Source organism: Limanda limanda, chromosome 9, assembly GCF_963576545.1.
Source record: "Limanda limanda chromosome 9, fLimLim1.1, whole genome shotgun sequence".
NCBI lineage: Eukaryota > Metazoa > Chordata > Actinopteri > Pleuronectiformes > Pleuronectidae > Limanda > Limanda limanda.
The window spans coordinates 1,234,914-1,261,085 of NC_083644.1; the positions used below are offsets into that span (position 1 = coordinate 1,234,914).

The following is a 26,172-nucleotide window of genomic DNA, read 5'->3' on the forward strand; positions in this document are numbered from 1 at the left end:
CAGACTCACGTCCTCTCATGTCCGGCCTCTCTGACTCAATGAACAGCCCGGCTTAAATGGACCTAGCCACACCCCGTACAATTGGAACATTCCAATATTACATTATCTACAGGGGTGTCCCAGGTAAAGCCCTCTACGTAGCTTCAGCAGCTTATACAAAAAAACTACATATGGCTGGTAACATAACCAGCATCATATATACACACAATTGTTCCATGAAGGCATAGCCTACTTATACTAGAACATATTGACACAAAATTGGAACACCGCGGGTTCACGGGTTCACAACAGACATGTAACACACATAGATAACATTTATACAGAACAACACGTGTCAACGGGCAGTTTATTGCAGGCCGCGACGGTCGCCATGCACACCCGCACACACCTGTACACGGAGCAGTGGACTACTGCAGTCTTGTACATGAAACGTGATGCCACACCTTGTTAAAGTGGTTATGATTTAATATAATTAGGATTTTAATCTATGTTACAGCACAATTTACGTTATAACTGTGGCTTATTCTGGTGCACAGAGCAGAATTACAGGTTAAATAAATTCACAGTCACAGGTTAGTGTGGAGCAGGATGAAAAGGGGAACTGTGTATTCTGTATTTGGTAGTTATTGACCATATTAATGGTACATACTGGAAAAATCCAAAGACCTGCACTAATGGCTTATCTACAAACAGCAGGGCAGACAATTTATGACTGGTTTACATAGGATTAGATAGAAATCATTTAGGGGATATTTGTGGGGGATCATTTCAGTACACATGCACCATTCCATAAAGGAAAGTCCAGAAGAGGACGTAGGTGATTAGACCTCCGACGAGGTCGCCAGTGAAGAGCAGCCGCCGCGATTTGAAACACTTGTTCCACCGTCGTCCGGCCTTCAGGATGAGCAGCAGAGAGAGGAGGATTGCGGAGAGGAAATAAAAAATGAAGCCGTACAGTCCGGAGAGGCCCAGGATGCCAGCTGTTGCTCCGGACAGAGCAGACACAGAGGTGCGGCAGTAGTCCAGCACGGCGGCGTTGCCCCTCACGGCCACTTCACTGATGAACTGTGGTCCCTCACGCTTGGCTACTACTCCGGCCATGTTGGCTCAAGTCTGCGTTCAATGGAGGCTGCGGGGATAAACGCAGGGAAACTTCGGCGCCTCGCAGCGGGATCACATGTTCCTCAGCGGTGCATTGTGGGACTGTAACCTAGATTACACAACTCGTATGCCTACCTCTACGACTGGCGAGGACAGTGCCCGTTATTGTCCTTTAAATTGATTTCTTTTGATCTCTGTCTCTTGTTCTCCTTAAGTCTTTACATTCTAAAATCAAAATGAGGACATAAACAAAACGTACACTTGACAGCGACACAGATCTGGTAGCCCATGTGTTGGATCTGACTGATGGAGTACGGCCGGTGGGTGAGGGTGTCGCTGGCGAGCACATCAAAGGAGAGACACGCGTGTCTGTAATAAAGGAAACTGTCGTTCATCTTTACACACAGGCTGCAGGGAACAGACAAAACAAAGGTTAATGGCTGCACTTGCACCATGAACTTTTTACCTTAGATGTTTACAAAGCACTTTGCAACTGAAATAGCTTGGGGTTGAATGTCTTGCCCAAAGACACTGTGGTAACCAGACAGGAGGAGGAGCAAGGCACTGAACCAGCACACCTGCCATTAGTGTACAACCCGTTCTACCACCTGAGCCACAGAGCCCTGCAGCAACACAAGAGGTCTGGCAGTGATGAAGTGGATCATTTCTACCAAACAGCAATAAACTGGTACAACAGCTAAATTTAAGATTTTTTAAAAGGGGCTGATTTCTTGTTAACTCTCAAACGTTTCTAGGAGCAAGAGAGAAGTCTTTTTATATCAGTTTGATCACCCAGTTCCAATAAGTGAAATAATGTCGGTTCCAGCAGTATTAGATACTTGTAAAGATCCTTCATTTGCAGCAACAATGTACTGTTGAAACTCACGATGTGTCATCAGGGTCCAACTTTGATCTCCAGAAGAGCGTCTTTATTGTATCCCTTCTTATTTTTTATGACTTTAAGGGCAACACGGGCTCCTCTCCTGTAAGAGGCAATTAAACACAAAGTTACATGACGTTTGCACTGAAAGAAGAAGGTGCCGTTCATAGGAAAGAGCCTGGATTTCACACACCACAGTGAAATGATTTGTTTGCCTCCACGTTTGACACAAAAGAGCGAATAGTTGGGCAGCAAAATAAAGGAGTAACTACCTCCCATTGGTGAAAAGATATTATCCTGTAAACAATAGTAAACATGGATACGTATATATTACTATTCCAGTCATGTTGCTCAAGTCTAACCCTTGACAAGCACACACAGCCCAGTGAGTAAATATTCCCTACTGGAGTTCACAGAAGTAGGACCTCAGGGACTTGACAACTGTTGATCCCACCTTTAACTGACCCACAAACACATATACACACCTCGTTTGGTCTTCGCATTCCAACACCTTGCCAAAGGTGCCTTGTCCTAAGGTTCGGACAACCTTATCTGCAACACCACACAGAGAGAAAAGGAAGAGGGGGGGGAGAGCAGGGAAAGAAAGAACAGGAGCATTAGACGTGTGGACTTGCGCAGAAAAACAAAATGCAACAGTGTAGACAGGCGTATCCATGCTAGCGCCCATCCCCTTTTCAAACGGCTGCCTACTCAAATCTGGCAGACTGGACACACGTGGAGGTAAATCTATGTAATGCATTGCTCTAAGACAAAGGGGCAAATGTAAAGCGCTCTAAAACTAAATTTACACACAAATGTAACCTTAACTACTTTCTATTAAAGCAAAAAAACAGGTACTTATGTGATTGAGAGATAATTCAGAAAGATACACATTATTGAGCACATTTAAGACAACAGAGATGAAGCTCCAAGCGGTGACAACAGAAGTGATTTCCTCAGGGTGAACCTGACTTCAGGCATCTGCTTTGCTGCTCCACTTTGTCCAGAGCCTTCTTTCTGGCTTACGTCCTTATTCACACGTTTGAGGATGGTGATGAAATCATCATTCCTTGAATAAATACAATGTACAAAAACGTTACTATAACCACCATGGCACAGATTACGATCAAATAGTGCACAGCACACATGGTTCATATTAATGGTTATGGTCAAACTACATATTTCATTTAGAGTTATGTATTTACCAGCAACAACCCTCCTTTAGCTTCTGACACACTGATTGGATGAACCAGCTCCCTTTGGTTGTTGATCTATATGATACATGGTCCTCAACAGTAGCGAAAGCAACCAGAACATCGGCCTCTTCAGGAATGCATTGTAGGGATGAATCATCAGCCTCCAGGTCTGCAAGCAACACTCCACGGTGTCTGTGCGGTCCCTGGCAGGCCTGGATCAGGAACACTTTGGGTTTGCCTGTGAGGGCCGACTGGTCGCTCGACTTGAACGTTTTAGTTATTTGTTTAATGGTGAGGGACTTCCAATCCGTCCCGAAGACTTCGCCCTTTAAGCCGTGGCTCAAAATGCAGCAGATGAAGGCATCTCCATGCTTCAGAGGAGTCTTCAGTTCAGTAAACCCGCTGCAGATCCACTCCTTGACGTTGAACTCCTGCAGCCTGGAGGGGTCGCTCAGAGAGGCAAAGTGCCTCAGCGCTCGCTCCATCTGGTCCTTGGTTTGGTCTTTGCACATCAGCACTCTGAAGCGTAGCCAAGTGAACACCTCTGCCAAACATTCTGCAGGACAGGGATACAAAAAAACAAAACTAAGTTAACCTTCAAACACAAACAAACGAGAGAATGATGTGAAACAGTGCAGCCGTCTGTTATGTAACATACCAGCATCTTTATCGGTTCCTCTTCTCATTGTGCCATCCATGAAGTGCTCATTGTTTATGATGACACAGAGGCCAACGGGCTGGCTCTCCAACAGGTACCGCTCCTCCTTGAAACAGTGAAAACAATGGAAAACAAACATAAAAAGACTTAGACTTTGCTTTCTTGTATCCCTTCTTATTTTTGATAATTTTAAGGGCAACACGGGCTCTTGACCTGTAAGACGCAATTAAACACAAAGTTTAAGTCACTTCCCCTGCAGTCAAATGATGAAAAGACGTCACTGAAGGACGGCGTGTTTGTTTTTGAGACGTTAAAGTTTCATTACATGAGCCTTAAAAACGCTCTGTTGGTTATTTAAACTGCTCAGCAATATGTTATCAGTTCTATTTGTTGGATTTTTATTCTCCTTAAGTCTTTACATTCTAAAATCAAAATGAGGACATAAACAAAACGTACACTTGACAGCGACACAGATCTGGTAGCCCATGTGTTGGATCTGACTGATGGAGTACCGCAGGTCGGTTAGGGTGTCGCTGGCGAGCAGCTCAAAGGAGAGACACATGTGTGTGTTGTAAAGGAAACTGTCGTTCATCTTTACACACAGGCTGCAGGGAACAGACAAAACAAAGGTTAATGGCTGCACTTGCACCATGAACAAACTTTTTATCTTAGATGTTTACAAAGCACTTTGCAACTGAAATAGCTTGGGGTTAAATGTCTAGCCCAAAGACACTGTGGTAACCAGACAAGTTTTTTTTACTTCCGTCTCTCTCCACTGTCCCATCCCTGGCGGGATGTGGCATGATGTTGCCTTGTGTTGATACCCCGATACTCACCAGCTTCCTTAAAGCTGTCTTACAAAATTGGGTACAATTACCAGTGGACATCCTTTTAGACTCTCCCATCATGGATAAGTTCTCCGAACAGTCTCTGTTTCACCGCTGGAGAATCCTGTTTAGGAAAACTTCTGCTTGCATAGAAATCATGTCAATGAAAACAAAACAGTATTTATTTATTTCCCTAACTTACTTTATTAAATTTAATCTTTATTAAATCTCTCTATGAATGATTAAACTTTAAACTCCTTTTTAAAATCTTTTAATTTGATTAAATGTATTTTCTTAGGATAAAATGTCTTGAAAACAACAACCAACATGACTTACATGACTGCAGACAACACATGGTGGTTAACCACCATTAAACGTTGACATAATAACATAATACTTAATAAACATAAACTGCCACTGTGGTTTTAGGCCCTTTCCTCCCTCCCCCTCCTCCCCCTCGTACTCATCCGCCTTTTTTCTTCTCTATCCCTTGTTCTCGCTTCCTTCAACCTCTTTCTTGCTCTCCGTTGCCTCTGTAGTGCCTCTCTCTTCACTTTCGCTGCCTTCTGCCACTCTTCTTTGAAGAAGGGGTCCTCCAGGGCGTCGGCCAGCGTCAGCCTCTTTGCCGGGTCGTACCGCAACATTTTCTTGATGACGTCAAACAACTGACGCACCATCCTTGCCTGCGACTGCATATAGAACTGATGAGAGGACAGAGAGGAACACAAAAGAGAGAAAAAAGAGGTGGAGGGTGGAATATTGAGTGAATTTCAAGAGAAGAACAATCGCACATAACAAAGACACTTTTCTTCTGTCAGTACAACGCACGTTTGTCACTTCAGGACCCCGCTTGTAATTCTTTTTATTCATTTTCAACTCGTCTTACCTCAAGAGGTTTGAACTTCTGACTGAGGGCCTTCCCAGCTAACGACCCTTTGTCCCACTTGAGGTGACCATTGAGGAAATACTTCTTCCTGAGAGGGTAAGGACGTCAGTATGAGCAGCGTTCTATTGTGCGTGTGTGTGTGTTGATTTAAGAGGTAAATTATAGTGTATGTTTTCTCACCTCGTGTTAGCAACCATCAAATCAGGCACTGGTCCTAGGATCCTCTCCATCATGGCCAAGTGCTTACGGTCTTCATTAGTCTGTCCGGAGATTGAGAGAAAAGGTTCAGCAAACCAGATTCAGTAGCACAGAGGGAAAGACAGAACGAGACTTGATTAAGAAGATTATCAGGTTTAACTGCTGCTGCTGCTCCAAATAATTTGAGACAGTCAGAGCTCACAAATAACTCAAAGGATTAAATCTTACTATGTATGTGTATTCGTCCAAGTATTGCACAGTATACATGTCCAAGAGCGGTTTTGCAATACCCTGCTGTCAAGTCCCAGGTTTGAAGCTGTTTCTCTGCTTCCTCTCATCTTAAAATAAGAGCCGACACAAGTGCTCTTGGTTAACCACACAATGGCTTGTGGACAAAGCCTGCCAGAGTGGAAAGTGGGAGCTAGTATTTTGGGTTAAGCTGTCTTTGCTACACTAAGATGTCAGGATTTCTGAGCAGGTGGATGCTTGTATGATGCATCCACCAATAAATGTTTATTTGATAAATATGGGCCCAGATCCTTTTATTTTACCTACTACCTTAAAACATGGGTGAGGCCGCGGTGTTGGATGTAACCTGTAACCTTCTGGTGGTCTTCACCTGTTTAAATAAGGTGGAGCCTTGGTAGAACTCAAAGAGGATGCACCTACGTCTCTACTATTGCCTAAGCCCACTATGGACCTTTGCCTAAGCCTAACATATTCTCCAAATTATACTAATCAAAAATAATAAATACACATATATATATATATTGATTTACTCAAAAACAAGAAATAAACTTACAAATCACAAAGACGTAGTAGTAATAACACCATGATGGATCACAAAAAGAATGCATGGATGTTGACAACTCAAATAAACACTAAGGAAATAAATAACATGTCATTTTATATATAAATTAAAGCAATCACAATTTATCTACACGAAATTCGCTTAAAATCACAAGTCACAGTTCAGTTATACAAAAAAAAGACAATTCGTAGACGTCACGAAGTAGTAATAACAACGTGATTTTTTTCAAAACAATAAATGGATGTCGACAACTCAAATTAATAACATGTTATTTGATATGTGAGTTAAAAACAATCCGGTTTATCGATACAAAATTCGTTTAAAGTCACAGGTCGAATAGAATATAAATAAATATATCACTTAAATCCAATAAATATAATATATTCATTGATACACGGTGGTGTGAATGATAATATATATATATATATATATATATATATATATATATATATAAATATAAATAAGTTTGTTTGTATTCCCATGTGGAATAGACAAGGGGGAGGAGTCTGTGAGAGGCAGCCTATAAATAGAGGAGCCCTCAGTCTCCTCACTCACTCTTGCTCTGAACGTGGTAGTGGAAGGACCTCACAGCTCAGATAGAAATATTTAGCTTTTTCACGTTCCTAAAAAGACCTGAGGAAGACCCAAGAGGGTCGAAATGTCGGGAGGAGGCACGCAACAGTCACATGTTTTGAGTTTTTGATTTTATTTTCAGGTTTTTTTTTTAGTTATTGTGTTTTTGATTTAATTTTATGCAAAAAACAATAGTTCCAACTTGCACTCTGCGCTTTCTCAACTATTCACCTCACAACCCCCGAGTTTTTTCCTGTCGTGCAGGCAGTGCCATCAGTTGTGATACCGACGCACATGTCCCAGCTTAGTCCCACTGAACTCAAATACAAGTCCACGTAGCTGAACATGTCCTCTGCAGTCGTAGTAGTAGGGAGCTCTTGTGTAGAGAAATTGTTCCTGCAAGTCCCCGTCCCACACGTTTCACGTATACGAGGTGAATTAATTGCAGAACAAACAGCGGATGGTGACAAACACAGATAACTAAAAGTTGAAGCTTTATTTTTCATTTTAGATAAATGTATATGTAACCTACTATAATAAGACGTCACTGGAGGACGGCGTGTTTGTTTTTGAGACGTTAAAGTTTCATTACATGAGACTTAAAAACGCTCTGTTGGTTATTTAAACTGCGCAGCAATATGTTAACAGTTCTATTTGTTGGATTTTTATTCTCCTTAAGTCTTTACGTTATAAAATCAAAATGAGGATATAAACAAAACTTACACATGTCTCCAGGTTGACCTCTTCGACCTTCCTGTCATCTGTGTTGAGAGGCACTTGGCTTGCACTCGTTCCATCGACGTCCTCTTCCAGTCTTTCCTCCTGACGTCCTTCAGTACAATCCAGTCTCTGTTTCACCGCTGGAGAATCCTATTTGGGAAAACTTCTGCTTGCATAGAAATCATGTCAATGAAAACAAAACAGTATTTATTTATTTCCCTAACCTACTTTATTAAATTTAATCTTTATTAAATCTCTCTATGAAGGATTAAACTTTAAAACCCTTTTTAAAATCTTTTAATTTGATTAAATGTCTTGAAAACAACAACAGACATGACTTACATGACTGCAGACAACACATGGTGGTTAACCACCATTAAACGTTGACATAATAACACACTTAATAAACATAAACTGCCACTGTGGTTTTAGGCCCTTTCCTCCCTCCCCCCCTCCCCCTCGTACTCATCCGCCCTTTTCTTTCTCTATCCCTTGTTCTCGCTTCCTTCAACCTCTTTCTTGCTCTCCGTTGCCTCTGTAGTGCCTCTCTCTTCACTTTCGCTGCCTTCTGCCACTCTTCTTTGAAGAAGGGGTCCTCCAGGGCGTCGGCCAGCGTCAGCCTCTTTGCCGGGTCGTACCGCAACATTCTCTTGATGACGTCAAACAACTGACGCACCTCCCTTGCCTGCGACTGCATATAGAACTGATGAGAGGACAGAGAGGAACACAAAAGAGAGAAAAAAGAGGTGGAGGGTGGAATATTGAGTGAATTTCAAGAGAAGAACAATCGCACATAACAAAGACAATTTTCTTCTGTCAGTACAACGCACGTTTGTCACTTCAGGACCCCGCTTGTAATTCTTTTTATTCATTTTCAACTCGTCTTACCTCAAGAGGTTTGAACTTCTGACTGAGGGCCTTCCCAGCTAACGACCCTTTGTTCCACTTGAGGTGACCATTGAGGAAATACTTCTTCCTGAGAGGGTAAGGACGTCAGTATGAGCAGCGTTCTATTGTGCGTGTGTTTGTGTTGATTTAAGAGGTAAATTATAGTGTATCTTTTCTCACCTCGTGTTAGCAACCATCAAATCAGGCACTGGTCCTAGGACCCTCTCCATCATGGCCAAGTGCTTACGGTCTTCATTAGTCTGTCCGGAGATTGAGAGAAAAGGTTCAGCAAACCAGATTCAGTAGCACAGAGGGAAAGACAGAACGAGACTTGATTAAGAAGATTATCAGGTTTAACTGCTGCTGCTGCTCCAAATAATTTGAGACAGTCAGAGCTCACAAATAACTCAAAGGATTAAATCTTACTATGTATGTGTATTCGTCCAAGTATTGCACAGTATACATGTCCAAGAGCGGTTTTGCAATACCCTGCTGTCAAGTCCCAGATTTTAAGCTGTTTCTCTGCTTCCTCTCATCTTAAAATAAGAGCCGACACAAGTGCTCTTGGTTAACCACACAATGGCTTGTGGACAAAGCCTGCCAGAGTGGAAAGTGGGAGCTAGTATTTTGGGTTAAGCTGTCTTTGCTACACTAAGATGTCAGGATTTCCGAGCAGGTGGATGCTTGTATGATGCATCCACCAATAAATGTTTATTTGATAAATATGGGCCCAGATCCTTTTATTTTACCTACTACCTTAAAACATGGGTGAGGCCGCGGTGTTGGATGTAACCTGTAACCTTCTGGCAGTCTTCACCTGTTTAAATAAGGTGGAGCCTTGGTAGAACTCAAAGAGGATGCACCTACGTCTCTACTATTGCCTAAGCCCACTATGGACCTTTGCCTAAGCCTAACATATTCTCCAAATTATACTCATCAAAAATAATAAATACACACATATATATATATATATATATATATATATATATATATTGATTTACTCAAAAACAAGAAATAAACTTACAAATCACAAAGACGTAGTAGTAATAACACCATGATGGATCACAAAAAGAATGCATGGATGTTGACAACTCAAATAAACACTAAGGAAATAAATAACATGTAATTTTATATTTAAATTAAAGCAATCACAATTTATCTACACGAAATTCGCTTAAAATCACAAGTCACAGTTCAGTTATACAAAAAAAGACAATTCGTAGACGTCACGAAGTAGTAATAACAACGTGATTTATTTCAAAACAATACATGGATGTCGACAACTCAAATTAATAACATGTTATTTGATATGTGAGTTAAAAACAATCCGGTTTATCGATACAAAATTCGTTTAAAGTCACAGGTCAAATAGAATATAAATAAATATATCACTTAAATCCAATAAATATAATATATTCATTGATACACGGTGGTGTGAATGATAATATATATATATATATATATATATATATATATATATATATATAAATAAGTTTGTTTTTATTCCCATGTGGAATAGACAAGGGGGAGGAGTCTGTGAGAGGCAGCCTATAAATAGAGGAGCCCTCAGTCTCCTCACTCACTCTTGCTCTGAACGTGGTAGTGGAAGGACCTCGCAGCTCAGATAGAAATATTTAGCTTTTTCACGTTCCTAAAAAGACCTGAGGAAGACCCAAGAGGGTCGAAATGTCGGGAGGAGGCACGCAACAGTCACATGTTTTAAGTTTTTGATTTTATTTTCTTAGTTATTGTGTTTTTGATTTAATATAATGCAAAAAACAATAGTTCCAACTTGCACTCTGCGCTTTCTCAACTATTCACCTCACAACCCCCGAGTTTTTTCCTGTCGTGCAGGCAGTGCCATCAGTTGTGATACCGACGCACATGTCCCAGCTTAGTCCCACTGAACTCAAATACAAGTCCACGGAGCTGAACATGTCCTCTGCAGTCGTAGTAGTAGGGAGCTCTTGTGTAGAGAAATTGTTCCTGCAAGTCCCCGTCCCACACGTTTCACGTATACGAGGTGAATTAATTGCAGAACAAACAGCGGATGGTGACAAACACAGATAACTAAAAGTTGAAGCTTTATTTTTCATTTTAGATAAATGTATATGTAACCTACTATAATAAGACGTCACTGAAGGACGGCGTGTTTGTTTTTGAGACGTTAAAGTTTCATTACATGAGACTTAAAAACGCTCTGTTGGTTATTTAAACTGCGCAGCAATATGTTAACAGTTCTATTTGTTGGATTTTTATTCTCCTTAAGTCTTTACGTTATAAAATCAAAATGAGGATATAAACAAAACTTACACATGTCTCCAGGTTGACCTCTTCGACCTTCCTGTCATCTGTGTTGAGAGGCACTTGGCTTGCACTCGTTCCATCGACGTCCTCTTCCAGTCTTTCCTCCTGACGTCCTTCAGTACAATCCAGTCTCTGTTTCACCGCTGGAGAATCCTATTTGGGAAAACTTCTGCTTGCATAGAAATCATGTCAATGAAAACAAAACAGTATTTATTTATTTCCCTAACCTACTTTATTAAATTTAATCTTTATTAAATCTCTCTATGAAGGATTAAACTTTAAAACCCTTTTTAAAATCTTTTAATTTGATTAAATGTCTTGAAAACAACAACCAACATGACTTACATGACTGCAGACAACACATGGTGGTTAACCACCATTAAACGTTGACATAATAACATAATACTTAATAAACATAAACTGCCACTGTGGTTTTAGGCCCTTCTCCCTCCCCCCCTCCCCCTCGTACTCATCCGCCCTTTTCTTTCTCTATCCCTTGTTCTCGCTTCCTTCAACCTCTTTCTTGCTCTCCGTTGCCTCTGTAGTGCCTCTCTCTTCACTTTCGCTGCCTTCTGCCACTCTTCTTTGAAGAAGGGGTCCTCCAGGGCGTCGGCCAGCGTCAGCCTCTTTGCCGGGTCGTACCGCAACATTTTCTTGATGACGTCAAACAACTGACGCACCATCCTTGCCTGCGACTGCATATAGAACTGATGAGAGGACAGAGAGGAACACAAAAGACAGAAAAAAGAGGTGGTGGGCGGAATATTGAGTGAATTTCAAGAGAAGAACAATCGCACATAACAAAGACACTTTTCTTCTGTCAGTACAACGCACGTTTGTCACTTCAGGACCCCGCTTGTAATTCTGTTTATTCATTTTCAACTCGTCTTACCTCAAGAGGTTTGAACTTCTGACTGAGGGCCTTCCCAGCTAACGACCCTTTGTTCCACTTGAGGTGACCATTGAGGAAATAGTCAATCCTGAGAGGGTAAGGACGTCAGTATGAGCAGCGTTTAAGAGGTAAATTATAGTGTATGTTTTCTCACCTCGTGTTAGCAACCATCAAATCAGGCACTGGTCCTAGGATCCTCTCCATCATGGCCAAGTGCTTACGGTCTTCATTAGTCTGTCCGGAGATTGAGAGAAAAGGTTCAGCAAACCAGATTCAGTAGCACAGAGGGAAAGACAGAACGAGACTTGATTAAGAAGATTATCAGGTTTAACTGCTGCTGCTGCTCCAAATAATTTGAGACAGTCAGAGCTCACAAATAACTCAAAGGATTAAATCTTACTATGTATGTGTATTCGTCCAAGTATTGCACAGTATACATGTCCAAGAGCGGTTTTGCAATACCCTGCTGTCAAGTCCCAGGTTTTAAGCTGCTTCTCTGCTTCCTCTCATCTTAAAATAAGAGCCGACACAAGTGCTCTTGGTTAACCACACAATGGCTTGTGGACAAAGCCTGCCAGAGTGGAAAGTGGGAGCTAGTATTTTGGGTTAAGCTGTCTTTGCTACACTAAGATGTCAGGATTTCCGAGCAGGTGGATGCTTGTATGATGCATCCACCAATAAATGTTTATTTGATAAATATGGGCCCAGATCCTTTTATTTTACCTACTACCTTAAAACATGGGTGAGGCCGCGGTGTTGGATGTAACCTGTAACCTTCTGGCGTGCTTCACCTGTTTAAATAAGGTGGAGCCTTGGTAGAACTCAAAGAGGATGCACCTACGTCTCTACTATTGCCTAAGCCCACGATGGACCTTTGCCTAAGCCTAACATATTCTCCAAATTATACTAATCAAAAATAATAAATACACATATATATATATATATATATATTGATTTACTCAAAAACAAGAAATAAACTTACAAATCACAAAGACGTAGTAGTAATAACACCATGATGGATCACAAAAAGAATGCATGGATGTTGACAACTCAAATAAACACTAAGGAAATAAATAACATGTAATTTTATATTTAAATTAAAGCAATCACAATTTATCTATACGAAATTCGCTTAAAATCACAAGTCACAGTTCAGTTATACAAAAAAAGACAATTCGTAGACGTCACGAAGTAGTAATAACAACGTGATTTATTTCAAAACAAAACATGGATGTCGACAACTCAAATTAATAACATGTTATTTGATATGTGAGTTAAAAACAATCCGGTTTATCGATACAAAATTCGTTTAAAGTCACAGGTCAAATAGAATATAAATAAATATATCACTTAAATCCAATAAATATAATATATTCATTGATACACGGTGGTGTGAATGATAATATATATATATATATATATATATATAAATAAGTTTGTTTTTATTCCCATGTGGAATAGACAAGGGGGAGGAGTCTGTGAGAGGCAGCCTATAAATAGAGGAGCCCTCAGTCTCCTCACTCACTCTTGCTCTGAACGTGGTAGTGGAAGGACCTCACAGCTCAGATAGAAATATTTAGCTTTTTCACGTTCCTAAAAAGACCTGAGGAAGACCCAAGAGGGTCGAAATGTCGGGAGGAGGCACGCAACAGTCACATGTTTTGAGTTTTTGATTTTATTTTCTTAGTTATTGTGTTTTTGATTTAATATCATGCAAAAAACAATAGTTCAAACTTGCACTCTGCACTTTCTCAACTATTCACCTCACAACCCCCGAGTTTTTTCCTGTCGTGCAGGCAGTGCCATCAGTTGTGATACCGACGCACATGTCCCAGCTTAGTCCCACTGAACTCAAATACAAGTCCACGTAGCTGAAAATGTCCTCTGCAGTCGTAGTAGTAGGGAGCTCTTGTGTAGAGAAATTGTTCCTGCAAGTCCCCGTCCCACACGTTTCACGTATACGAGGTGAATTAATTGCAGAACAAACAGCGGATGGTGACAAACACAGATAACTAAAAGTTGAAGCTTTATTTTTCATTTTAGATAAATGTATATGTAACCTACTATAATAAGGCTCATGTCTGACAGACGGAATAGTTTGGATGTGCTTTTTAAACTTTCAGGCCAAGTAATGACGGAGTGTGTTTATTTATAAAGAATATGAATTTAAAACTTGTAAATGAATGACATGAAAATATGAATACAACAAATTTCCATGACGACTTCAAAACTTTTGGTATTTGTCGACTTTCCTGGGGGGACACTAGACTGAAAGCTCTGGGAACTCGCCTAATTCCTGGCAGTTAGTGCCTGTTTATGGGATGCGAGTTACGCGAGTTCCCCCCTTCTCGTCTCAAAACTTAGGACGACCAAGCTTTCTGTTGCTACGGAATAGTATCCAATACCATTAAGGACAATTGTGAATCTAATCCCTCTCATTAACTTGTATTTTATGGGTCTTTTATTGCATCTCCTCCCCCCGCACTGTCTTCACTTTCTCTCTAGCCATTGTTTTTCCTTTGCCATGTTTGTAAAGCTCTTACAAACCTAGCTCGAGTCATTTTGTTTGTGCTGAACCTGATTAGACACAGAATAAGACATCTGGCTCTCTCACCCTGTTTTCCGTGGCATACAGCGTGCCCCTCTTGGTGCTTTTGAAAACCCCATGCATCCCACGCGTGTCGGACAAAGTTAGCTGGACACTTGCATAGGTCATCAACAAGCTGAGGACAGAAATGGACATGAGAACACAGGATAGAACAATTTGTTCAGGGAATCCCCCCCAAGATGTACGATCAAATATAATATTTCATCACAAATTGAGTGTACAAAAATGTGTGAATGTTGTTATTACTACAGTACTACTTCGGGTTCCTCGACACCATCGACAGTAACGGGCTGAAACATACCCCTGCTATCGCTTTTACCAAAAGCTTTGCAGTTAATGAAGATTATACATTCATTCATGTGATGCTTGATTTTATATGTTAAACATACTATACAGGGAAAAAACATGAACAAGGTTTATGTTGAGTCAAAGCTTTATTTACATACAGCACAAGTGAAGAAACAACAAGAGAAAATACCGCAGACGTTTATGATGCTGTTACAGTTGGTTTGTCATCGTACACTCAGCTGCCACCTGCACCATGTGCCGGCCGATCTCTACCGCTCCTTGAGAATTAAAGATCAGCCGAAACGAGGCATTACCCTCCCAGCCACCTGTAAGTAAAATAATAATACAATGAGGAATCTATTGCACTTGATGTGTAGTCAACAAACTAACAGTCAGATAGTAGGGTGCGTTAATACACCACTGTAACCTAGATTACACAACTCGTATGCCTACCTCTACGACTGGCGAGGACAGTGCCCGTCGTTGTCCTTTAAATTGATTTCTTTTGATCTCTGTCTCTTGTTCTCCTGAAGTCTTTACATTCTAAAATCAAAATGAGGACATAAACAAAACGTACACTTGACAGCGACACAGATCTGGTAGCCCATGTGTTTTTGTTTTTTTTTTCAAATATAAACGTCGTTTTTATTTCCCCTTCCCCCCAATATTTTTTTTTTCTTTTCATTTTGCTTCCAGTTAGAAATGAGACAATTCTGTCTGAATATTAAACTGTAGTGACTCAATGTTTGGGCAGTGAGTAAGTCTTTTTAAGAAATGATTAACAACTGTGCATCTCAGAGCTGAGGGCCTGAGTGAAATCGAGGCGGAGACACGAGAGGAGAGGCATAGTCGGAAGTGAGGGTGAGGAAGATGTATGGCAAGAAAAACAACCACAACATCACATGAGGAAAGGCAGGAGAACGATACAGATCCATGCTAAATGCAGGTGCTAGACGAAAGACAGGGAAATGAAACATAAAACACAGCGGAGTCAGTGACGGACTCTGAACCCGTGACTGGTGAGTGCATGTAGGTTCTACAAGTCCCACATGTCTTAAAATGAACAACAAGAGAGAACAATAAACAAACAGGAAATCACCCCTTTTTGGCTCACAATTACCCCACGATGGTAATTTCCTGTAAACATTTCTTTGAATGTTTATAAAAACACCCTTCCCATTTAAAACACAAAAATATATAGAAATTTATTTTTACATGGACATATATATTACTAAAGGCCTTAAAATATTTTCCGTTCTTCTCCTTGAAAAGTCACAGTTCCCTTCAGTGGATATTTAGCCTCAGACGGACCATGCCAAGTCTTAGTACCGAGTTTTATTCCTCCTTCTTCTCGCTCCGTTATTTCCTAGGCACCAGTGCCTTGCGGAGGTATGGCATGAGTAAATAGGCTACAAGGAAGAATACATGACCACAGAAATAGATGGACGAATACACCTTGAGCCATTTGTCATAGGTGAAGAGGCAGAATGGCACTAGGGGGTAGCCCATGAAGAGCCAGTGTAAAAACTGCTGGACTACATAGATGAGAGGGTAGAGCGCGCTGTTGGCCAGCTTCGTCAGCAGGGGACTGTCCCTCACCAGAGCCAGGGCCTGTCTCTCTACAGTGATGATGAAGAATTCCATGGAGAAGCACAAGATGTATCCGGAGTGAAGGCCGTGCCAAATCGTCAGAAACACGAGTGTGGCCACATGAGACAGAGTCTTATTTCCCAGGAACTTTAACCGCTTGAAGACATGTCTGGCAGCCCACGCGTTCGTGTTGATGTTGAAGGAGGAGATGGTTCCTCCGAAAAGCGGTGTGGTTTCAAAGATCCACACCTTCATGTTGGCACAGGCGTCCCACCGGTGCTGGCCCTCCACAACACCATTGTAGCCGAGGCCAGAGAGGATACATATACCCTCCGCTATGAGCCAGCAACTGACGTATTTGTACAAGATGACTTTAGCCCAGATCAGGAGAAACACGCAGCGATACCAGAACGGCTGAGCCTCATATTCGTCCGTTAGAAAGTAGCTCTCTGCGTAATAGGGACTAAATATTGTATATATCACCAAGCAGACAAAACCCAGACCAAACCTCTTCATAGCCGGAATAACGCTGTTGGGGGGCTTTCCGGGGCAGTCGGTGAGCTCCCCCGCCACCAGCCTCTGGTAGCTCCGCAGCGTGAACTGGGGCCCCACCAGGAAGCCTCCATAGAAGTAGGAAAAGCCGCACACCTCGAGCAGCGAGGGCACAGCCGGCAGGGCGGCTTTCTTCTGATCTGCACTCAGCTGGGATGGTTCCTTTCCGCCGTCATAGTAATCAAATGACAACCCGACGAGCTTCAGCATGAGGACACAATGAGGCATAGTCCACTTGATGTCATACTCCTCTGTTGCTGTGTAGTAATAACCTGCAAGCAGGTAGACCATTTGAAAGGTAAAGCTGCTCAGGACAGCTGTTACTGTTCTTCCCATAAGCCTCAGCATCAGGAATTGGACAAGGATGCATACTGCGGAGTGATAGATCTGAGCGCCGAAGTTGAAAGCTGCTAGAGCCAGTCCAGAGAGCGTGTTGAATAAATGAATAACTGTGGAAGACTGGTAGAACAAGAACCGCCGGTAGACCAGGGCACAGGGATACACGATTAAAATAGATAAAATGAGTCGAACCGCTGGCTCCGGGGAACCTAGGGAGTCCGCCAGCTTCTCCATCAAGGGAGCCGCCATCTTTCTTGTGGGCGGAAACGTCTCCTCCAGCCCATGTGTTTGATCTGACTGATGGAGTACGGCCGGTGGGTGAGGGTGTCGCTGGCGAGCAGATCAAAGGAGAGACACATGTGTCTGATGAAAGACAGGAAACTGTCTTTCATCTTTACACACAGGCTGCAGGGAACAGACAAAACAAAGGTTAATGGCTGCACTTGCACCATAAACTTTTTACCTTAGATGTTTACAAAGCACTTTGCAACTGAAATAGCTTGGGGTTAAATGTCTTGCCCAAAGACACTGTGGTAACCAGGCAGGAGGAGGAGCAAGGCACTGAACCAGCACACCTGCCATTAGTGTACAACCCGTTCTACCACCTGAGCCACAGAGCCCTGCAGCAACACAAGAGGTCTGGCAGTGATGAAGTGGATCATTTCTACCAAACAGCAATAAACTGGTACAACAGCTAAATTTAAGATTTTTTAAAAGGGGCCGATTTCTTGTTAACTCTCAAACGTTTCTAGGAGCAAGAGAGAAGTCTTTTTATATCAGTTTGATCACCCAGTTCCAATAAGTGAAATAATGTCGGTTCCAGCAGTATTAGATACTTGTAAAGATCCTTCATTTGCAGCAACAATGTACTGTTGAAACTCACGATGTGTCATCAGGGTCCAACTTGGAGATCTTCCTCAGAACTTTGAGCTCCAGAAGAGCATCTTTATTGTATCCCTTCTTATTTTTTATGACTTTAATGGCAACACGGGCTCCTCTCCTGTAAGAGGCAATTAAACACAAAGTTACACGATGTTTGCACTGAAAGAAGAAGGTGCCGTTCATAGGAAAGAGCCTGGATTTCACACACCACAGTGAAATGATTTGTTTGCCTCCACGGTTGACACAAAAGAGCGAATAGTTGGGCAGCAAAATAAAGGAGTAACTACCTCCCATTGGTGAAAAGATATTATCCTGGAATCTGTGTATGTGTCACTATCTGAAGACTCTGACCATGAAAATAAACGAATTACTGGAAACAGTGAACCACAGTGGTAAACTATAGTAAACATTAGAGATGAGCCGGATACTCGGCTGAAACGAGTATCCGGTACGGATAAAGCACTTTTGCCGAGTACGAGTATTATCCGATTAATACTCGTCAATATCTGTGCTCGGACTGAATGAAAATCCTCTCACAGCGTCACAGCGCTCCTCCCCTCACACACGGCTCTGCTCACTCACTCACAGAACAGCTCTCTGTCTCTCAGTCACTCTGGTTCACGGGTCTTTTCCGTTAACGTTTAGGGTTTCTTCAGCTTGAAGTTTGTTTTTATTTCAGTTTGTACTTACTTATTAACCAGTAGAGTTCTGTTAAACGTGGGTTCGTTCAGACGTGGTGCTGGTAGAAGCGACTCGCGTTGCGTCTCTGCCTGTCGGAGATTTTTTTTTTTTCCCCGCTGCATCGCTCTAGTTCACATGAATGTGATTATACCGTGTTTTAATTATCCTCATCCGAAGCAGGAGAGACCCGCTGTAACAAATCGCCCTGCTTAAACCCCAGGGGAAATGTTCTACGATTTAATTTTAAGGACACGGGCACCCGACCCGCTGTGTACCTTGCTTGCTGCCCGAACAAGTTATCATAAACGAAAAATCCCTGGTTGGACCGATAACCTAACCCCTAATTAAATAAATATAAATATAAACAAATTCGACTCAAACTGGTTGCGTATTATACACTGTATTTAAACAAAACACCAATCAAACCCCACATATCCCCGCGCTCGTGCCCGCAAACAATGGCGGACCCGTAAACATAAACACGGTATTTACAAATAACATAATCCCCAAACAAACGTCCAAACGAAATGACTGCAGGTGTGGCGAGGTGAGTGTCGCAAACAAATCCAAACAAAGTCCACGCTTTCTCACCCCCTTCCAGTGCCCAGAAAATGTTCAGTCCTTGAAATAATCCATTATGTAACTCCCAGGCAATAATCCCGTTCCAGAGAAAAATCCTTGCAAGTTGTAATTGATCTCCTGGCCCTTGAACCTCTGGCCGCACCGCCAGCCCGCAGCATCAAAAAACCACACACACCCCGTCGGGACGTCACTTCCCCATATTTAACACATTTCCCGTTACAGAACCCCATATATACATAATCACACAAACAATAAACAAATACATACACAGATCCATTCCCTAATTCTTATAGTTTTGAGGCGTCTGATTAATGACATATGCACTTTTTATACCTAAGGTGCCCTTAGGTGACCTTTACACCTTGTCACTCTCTGTCTCTCTCTTACTCACTCATACACACACACACACCTGGTGTGGAAACAATTTAAAAAAATATATATATTTCATGAAAAAATTTCAAAGTTTAGAAAGAAAGTTATGTTGAACCAGCCCACTTCCGGGTTGCATCACACCCACTTCCGGGTTAGGCCCCGCCCACTCCGAGTACGGATACGGATACGGATAATTCATATGGTAAACAGATACAGATACAGATAATGCTGTACTCGCTCATCCCTAGTAAACATGGATACATATATATTACTATTCCAGTCATGTTGCTCAAGTCTAACCCCTGACAAGCACACACAGCCCAGTGAGTAAATATTCCCTACTGGAGTTCACGGAAGTAGGACCCCAGGGACTTGACAACTGTTGATCCCACCTTTAACTGACCCACAAACACATATACACACCTCGTTTGGTCTTCGCATTCCAACACCTTGCCAAAGGTGCCTTGTCCTAAGGTTCGGACAACCTTATCTGCAACACCACACAGAGAGAAAAGGAAGAGAGGGGGGGGAGAGCAGGGAAAGAAAGAACAGGAGCATTAGACATGTGGACTTGCGCAGAAAAACAAAATGCAACAGTGTAGACAGGCGTATCCATGCTAGCGCCCATCCCCTTTTCAAACGGCTGCCTACTCAAATCTGGCAGACTGGACACACGTGGAGGTAAATCTATGTTAATCCGATGCATTGCTCTACGACAAAGGGCAAATGTAAAGCGCTCCCTTTCTTTGATGACCAATTTGCAGCCATCGAAAACGAGAGCACATCCTTTGGAGATGTGGTCGTCTCTGTAACATTGTGCATGTGTGTGAAACTGGGAAAATAATGATCCTGCAAATAACCAAAGTGTCACTATATATGTTCTGTCTGTGTGTGCACTGGTTATACTATAAACAGGCTAAATAGGTGATGAGCATGTTAGAAAGACAAAAATAAACCAAACCCTGAAATCGTCATGGCTAGCTGAAGTTAATGATCTGAGTTTTAATCTAAAACACCTCAGAGGCAAACAGCTGCGAATGGAATTATACGTTTAGGGAAATCAAGTAACCTGTGAAACATAGGAAATGCTCCACAGCTTAAAATCCTACAACGCAAAGAGAAACAGTATCTAACATCCCTCCTTAAACCTTCTTGCAATCCACCCTGCTATTTCAGCTATTAGAGCGAAGAGCATTCTAGCAAGGCATCATCATCAGGCACTCCCATGTCATGTAACTGCTCTATGCTTTAATACTCATATGGAGAAGGGTTACGATAGAGTAGTGGCAGTGAGTACATCTCTTTTTCAGGAGGTCCCCAGTCCGAAAGATCAGGTTCCCGTCCTTGTCGTCCTTGTCGTCCTTCAAAATCGGACGCAGCCTGCGACCTGCACCTCAAGGCATCTGGAGGATCATCGGAGATGGACATAAAAAAAATGAATTATTAAGAATTTGAAAAAAGATAGAAGGCTGACAGCTATGACAGAAAAGCTGGTTGCAGGGAACACCTGCTGTCAAAGGCACTTTACATTAAGTCCTGTTCACATCTTTGTTTTTGCTCAGTATTCACATCAGTACCACACAAAAGATAAAATATGTTCATATCAGTCGATATTGTTATTTCTTATAAGTTTAAAGACTGAGGGACGGTTGGGGTTTTTAAACACTTCTTTAAGGGCAGATAACGACAAACACAAAACACATGACAAACAGCAAAACGTTTTCCAATCTGATTTAAATCAATTGTGTATCGAAACGTCTCACTGTGCTTCCACAAATATATCGGTGCACATATCAGACGTTGGCTAATATCACCATTGTTGAAAGTTATATTGTGATGATTATTAAGTGTATTTTACTAACACTGCATTTATAAAGAACCCATTAAAACCAGAGGGCTGACTTGTGACAACATCTTAGTAAACACACAGACCAGGAGACGTGGTTTTGCAGGAAGCCTGACACTAGGGCTGCACGATTATAGCCAAAATCATAATCACTATTATTTTGATCAATATTGAGATCACGATTATTTATCACGATTATTCATTAATTTTAGGGACATCATATTTTTATTGCACTTCCATTTTTGAAAGCATTCTTAGTTTTACAGCATTTTTTCTCACCTGCCTAAAACGTTTGCACAGTACTGTATATAAAGATAAAACTGCCAATGACACGTAAAACTATCGTTTTTCAACATTTTACTCCCACCAAGCTCAAGTTATAACATAGTTTGTTATAACATATTTAATCAGCTTAATTAAACAAGTGTCAGGTGGAAAATATTCAACTCACCATAAGGTTGATTCAGGGAAGGTGATGTCCGTTGAAAGTAGTTAAAATCTTTCAAAACAAAGTTTTAATCTCTGAAGATGTTCGCCAAGTTTTCCTCACGATAGGTTATCGAGACTGAATGATGCTGTTCTACAGGTTTTTATATACCGTTCACTGTGCCTTTGATCTAGAATTATCAAATGATGCCTACATCCGGACGTCATTACGTTAAGCGTGCTGCGTCACTTCCTGTTATTGCCACGGGTGGTGTAGTCGCTATCTGAATTAGCTTCTCCGCTAAACACAGCTGTCTTTCTGTTCTACTACGGCTAAAATCACCGGTATATAGTTAAGGACCCTCACATACCAGCCCCTCCTCTCTGGTGCTTTGTGACTCTGTGTTCTGTTTAAATCTCACCCTCGTAGTTGTAGCAGCGATGTGTTCTCTCTCTCCCTGTCGCTCCACCGCTCTCTCCTGCTCCGAGTGTCTCATGTTCACTGACTCCTCCGCCTCCATTAACAGTAGAGCTACATGTGATAAATGCAGTGTGTTGGTAGACATGGAGGCGAGGCTTAGCGACTTAGAAGCTCGGCTCCGCAGCTTAGAACCCCCGTTAGCTGTAATTAGCCGGTCCGTTCTAGCCCCCGCTAGCCACCTAGCTCAGACCATAGCTTAGCTTCAGCTAGCAGTCCCTCGACCTGCCCCGGGCAGCCGGGAGCCCAGGGCGGCTGGGTGACGGTCCGGAGGGGGCATAGTGCTACCCTTAGAAAGCCCACGATAAAAGAACCACCGGCTCACGTTTCAAATAGATTTTCTCCACTCAGCGACGCACCCGCTGAGAAACAAACTGGTTATTGGCGACTCGGTTCTGAGAAACGTGAGGTTAGCAACACCAGCGACCATAGTCAATTGTATCCCGGGGGCCAGAGCCGGCAACATCGAATCCAAACTGAAGCTGCTGGCTAAAACTAATCGTAAATACAGTAACTTTAAAGTCAGAATTCTGAGATTAAAGTCAGAATTCTGAGAAAAAAGTCAGAATTCTGAGATTAAAGTCAGAATTCTGAGAAAAAAGTCTGAATTCTGAGAAAAAAGTCTGAATTCTGAGTTTAAACTCAGAACTCACTTATTTTTTCCACAGTGGCCCTAATCCTCTTCCGTAGATGTCAGCGTTGTATGGACAAAGATATTATAATATTATTATATTAAGTAAGATATATATATGTATATATGTGTGTGTATAAATTATGAATACACACACAACCTTACACATTTCTTACAAGTTCAAATCGATAGAGATATATATAACATGCATCATTTGTACTGTAGAGGCAGTTGATATACTACACAAACTATACATATATACAGTAACATTTCTTCTTTTTTCTAATTTACAGGTGACTGCTGCAGAGGTAGCCCATACCTACCACACTGTGAAGCATGGTTTAAGCTATAACTCAGCTGAATGTGCTATGAAGCTGACTCTCAGAACACTGAATGACTCCAGCATTGCCAAGAAGATGTCCTGTGGGAGGACAATAGCTGAGGCAATTGTCACAGACGTCCTGTCTCCAAAGGCAGTAGAGGAGGTGATCAAACACTTGAAAAATGGAGGAAATCCACTTCCATTCTCTCTTCACACCGATGCCTCGAATAAGGGAAATCGGAAGATGTTTCCCTTGGCTGTGCAGTTTTTCACGCCAGAGGATGGGGTTGTCAACAAGGTGATAGATTTCTTTGAAAATCCAGATGAGTCTGCACAGGGAATACTGACAAAAATACAAAGCTCTATCCCTAGATCATGTTTCTGCATTCAGTGCTGACAACGCAAATGTCAATTATGGCAGCCACAACTTGGTCTTTACAAAATTGAGAGAGGCCAACAGTGAGATCCTTCGTGGCAACTGCCATGCACATATTGTCCATAACACAGTGAAAAAGGTCCTGGACACGCTCTCAGTGGATGTGGAAAATATTGTCCTCAAGATATATAGTTTCTTTTCCAACTCTGCCAAAAGGAGAGAGTCCCTAAAGGAGTTTTGTGAATTCTGTGATGTTGAATTCCATGAAATCCTGCGCCATGTGGTGACAAGATGGCTGTCACTCAACCCTGCAATCACCCGCCTGCTGCAGAACTGGGTCCCGCTGAAGTCATATCTCATCAGCTTGGGTGAAGAATGTCCAAAGCGCCTGAAAGATTTGCTGAGGTTGACAGAAGATGCTGCTGGAGTTGAGGAAGAGGCAGACATTGTTGAAGTTTACCTCCTCTTCTGTAATAATGTCCTGTCCCTGTTTGAAGAGGTGGTGAAAAAGCTGGAGAAGAATGTAACCACGTCTGTTGACCTCTTCTCCATCATGGACTCTTTCCGGAGAAGACTAATTCAGAGAAGAGATGATGGGTTCTATGGGTACCTAACCAAACAAAAGCTCCAGCGTCTCTCACCATCTGATGCTGATGTTGCCAGGCAGGAATTCACAGCTTTCTTAAACCATGCCATCAGTTATATCGAGAAGTGGTTTGACTTCTCAGAGGAAAACTGGCTCTTCCACCTGCAGCCCCTCTCTCTAGCATCTGGGAAGATCTGCTTTGATGACATGGAGAACATAACAGACCGGCTTTGCCTGGTTGGCAGGTAAGAATGAAACAAATACACAAATACAATTGATAGATAATATATACAAATAAATACATAAACTTAGTTTACAGTATACACACATGCATCTTTTATACAACATCTTACAAATTCAAACAGTTCATATACTTGATAGATAGATGGATAAATAAATAAAGAATAATAAATAAATTAAACTATATAGGTAGTTCAAGTACTATACAAAATTATGAATACATACAATTAGATTTTTTCCCATTATTTACCACTGGTTGGCTGAACATCTCCATGGATGATCTTTATGAAGAAGGTGTTACTGCAAACCGTCTTCTGGAGCACCTCACTCAGGAGAAGGAAACCTGGCAGACTAAAGGAACAGCAGAGAGGTGGATGGAGGTTCTTCAGGCAGCTGACCTTCCCAACATCCAAGCTGTTGTATCCTTTTTCCTCAGCATTTTCCTCAGCATATTTGAAGAAACACTGAGTTTCATTCATTTTCATTGTATGTGTTTGAGCTCACAGTGTTTTTCCTCTCAGACTGAAGATGAGTGGTTATGAGGAGGAAGAGGACAGAGCAGAGTCTCCAGGGTTCAGCTGTCTGTCTCTGAAGAGTGACTGGTCCATGCATCATCCTCCACTCTTCAGTAATGAACCTGGACCCTCACACACAAAGTAAGAGACCTGCTACAAACATGTGAACCTCTACACTGAATCCTCAGAGAATGAACCAGTGAATGATGTGTTCTGAATAAAAACCTGTTTGTGTTTGCAGAGGTCAGGACCACAGACTGAGAGCAGAGTCTCCAGGGTCCAGCTGTCTGTCTCTGAAGAGTGACTGGTCCATGGATGTTCCTCTACACTTCAGTAAAGAACCTGGACCCTCACACACAGAGTGAGAGACTGTTTCTACTGTGACCTGCTCTGGAGAGGATCTTGTTTCCTCTAGTGTGGCCCCTGCATTAGGACACAGCTTCATTGAAGTTGGTGACTAATCTCTCAGAATCACTCAACGAGCTCAGACCTCCACCAAGAACCAACACGCTCCTTATGAAACCACTTTGAAATCCACTAGAGACTCATTCTGATTTGGATCTGCACCAAATTCCACACACTGGTAAACATCAGTCTTCTGAACATGTCTGTGAAAGAGGACCCCCCCCCCCCATCTGGTTCACAGACCACAACCTTCCACCAAGTTTACTGGTAATCTGTGTTTTTTTATAATCCCACTAACGAATCAACCAACACACAAACATACTGGGTGAAAACAAAACCTCCTTGACAGAAGTAATGACAACCTGTGACTGTGACATGTGAGTGATTAGGACATGTCTTCACAGGGAGAGGAAGAGGAGTCATGTTTCTGAGGAGGAGCAGTCGTCCTGCTGTGCTTCGTGTCAGGACGTCCTGAAGGATCCAGTCTCCACCAGCTGTGGACACTGGTTCTGCAGA

At 42.0% G+C, this 26,172-nt stretch overlaps 2 protein-coding genes across 2 annotated transcripts; both read right to left on the reverse strand.

Annotated features, from left to right (window-relative positions):
• Nucleotides 1–768: 768 nt before the first annotated feature.
• Nucleotides 769–1,106, reverse strand: LOC133011083 (ER membrane protein complex subunit 6-like). The gene has a single exon (XM_061078775.1). The coding sequence runs from the start codon at nucleotides 1,099–1,101 to the stop codon at nucleotides 769–771; it is 333 nt and encodes a 110-aa protein (XP_060934758.1). The 5' UTR covers nucleotides 1,102–1,106.
• Nucleotides 1,107–16,012: 14,906 nt separating this feature from the next.
• LOC133010485 (lysophospholipid acyltransferase 5-like) lies at nucleotides 16,013–17,566 on the reverse strand. The gene has a single exon (XM_061078073.1). It carries the CDS (start codon nucleotides 17,561–17,563, stop codon nucleotides 16,193–16,195), a length of 1,371 nt encoding a protein of 456 aa, XP_060934056.1. The 5' UTR covers nucleotides 17,564–17,566; the 3' UTR covers nucleotides 16,013–16,192.
• Nucleotides 17,567–26,172: the final 8,606 nt, after the last annotated feature.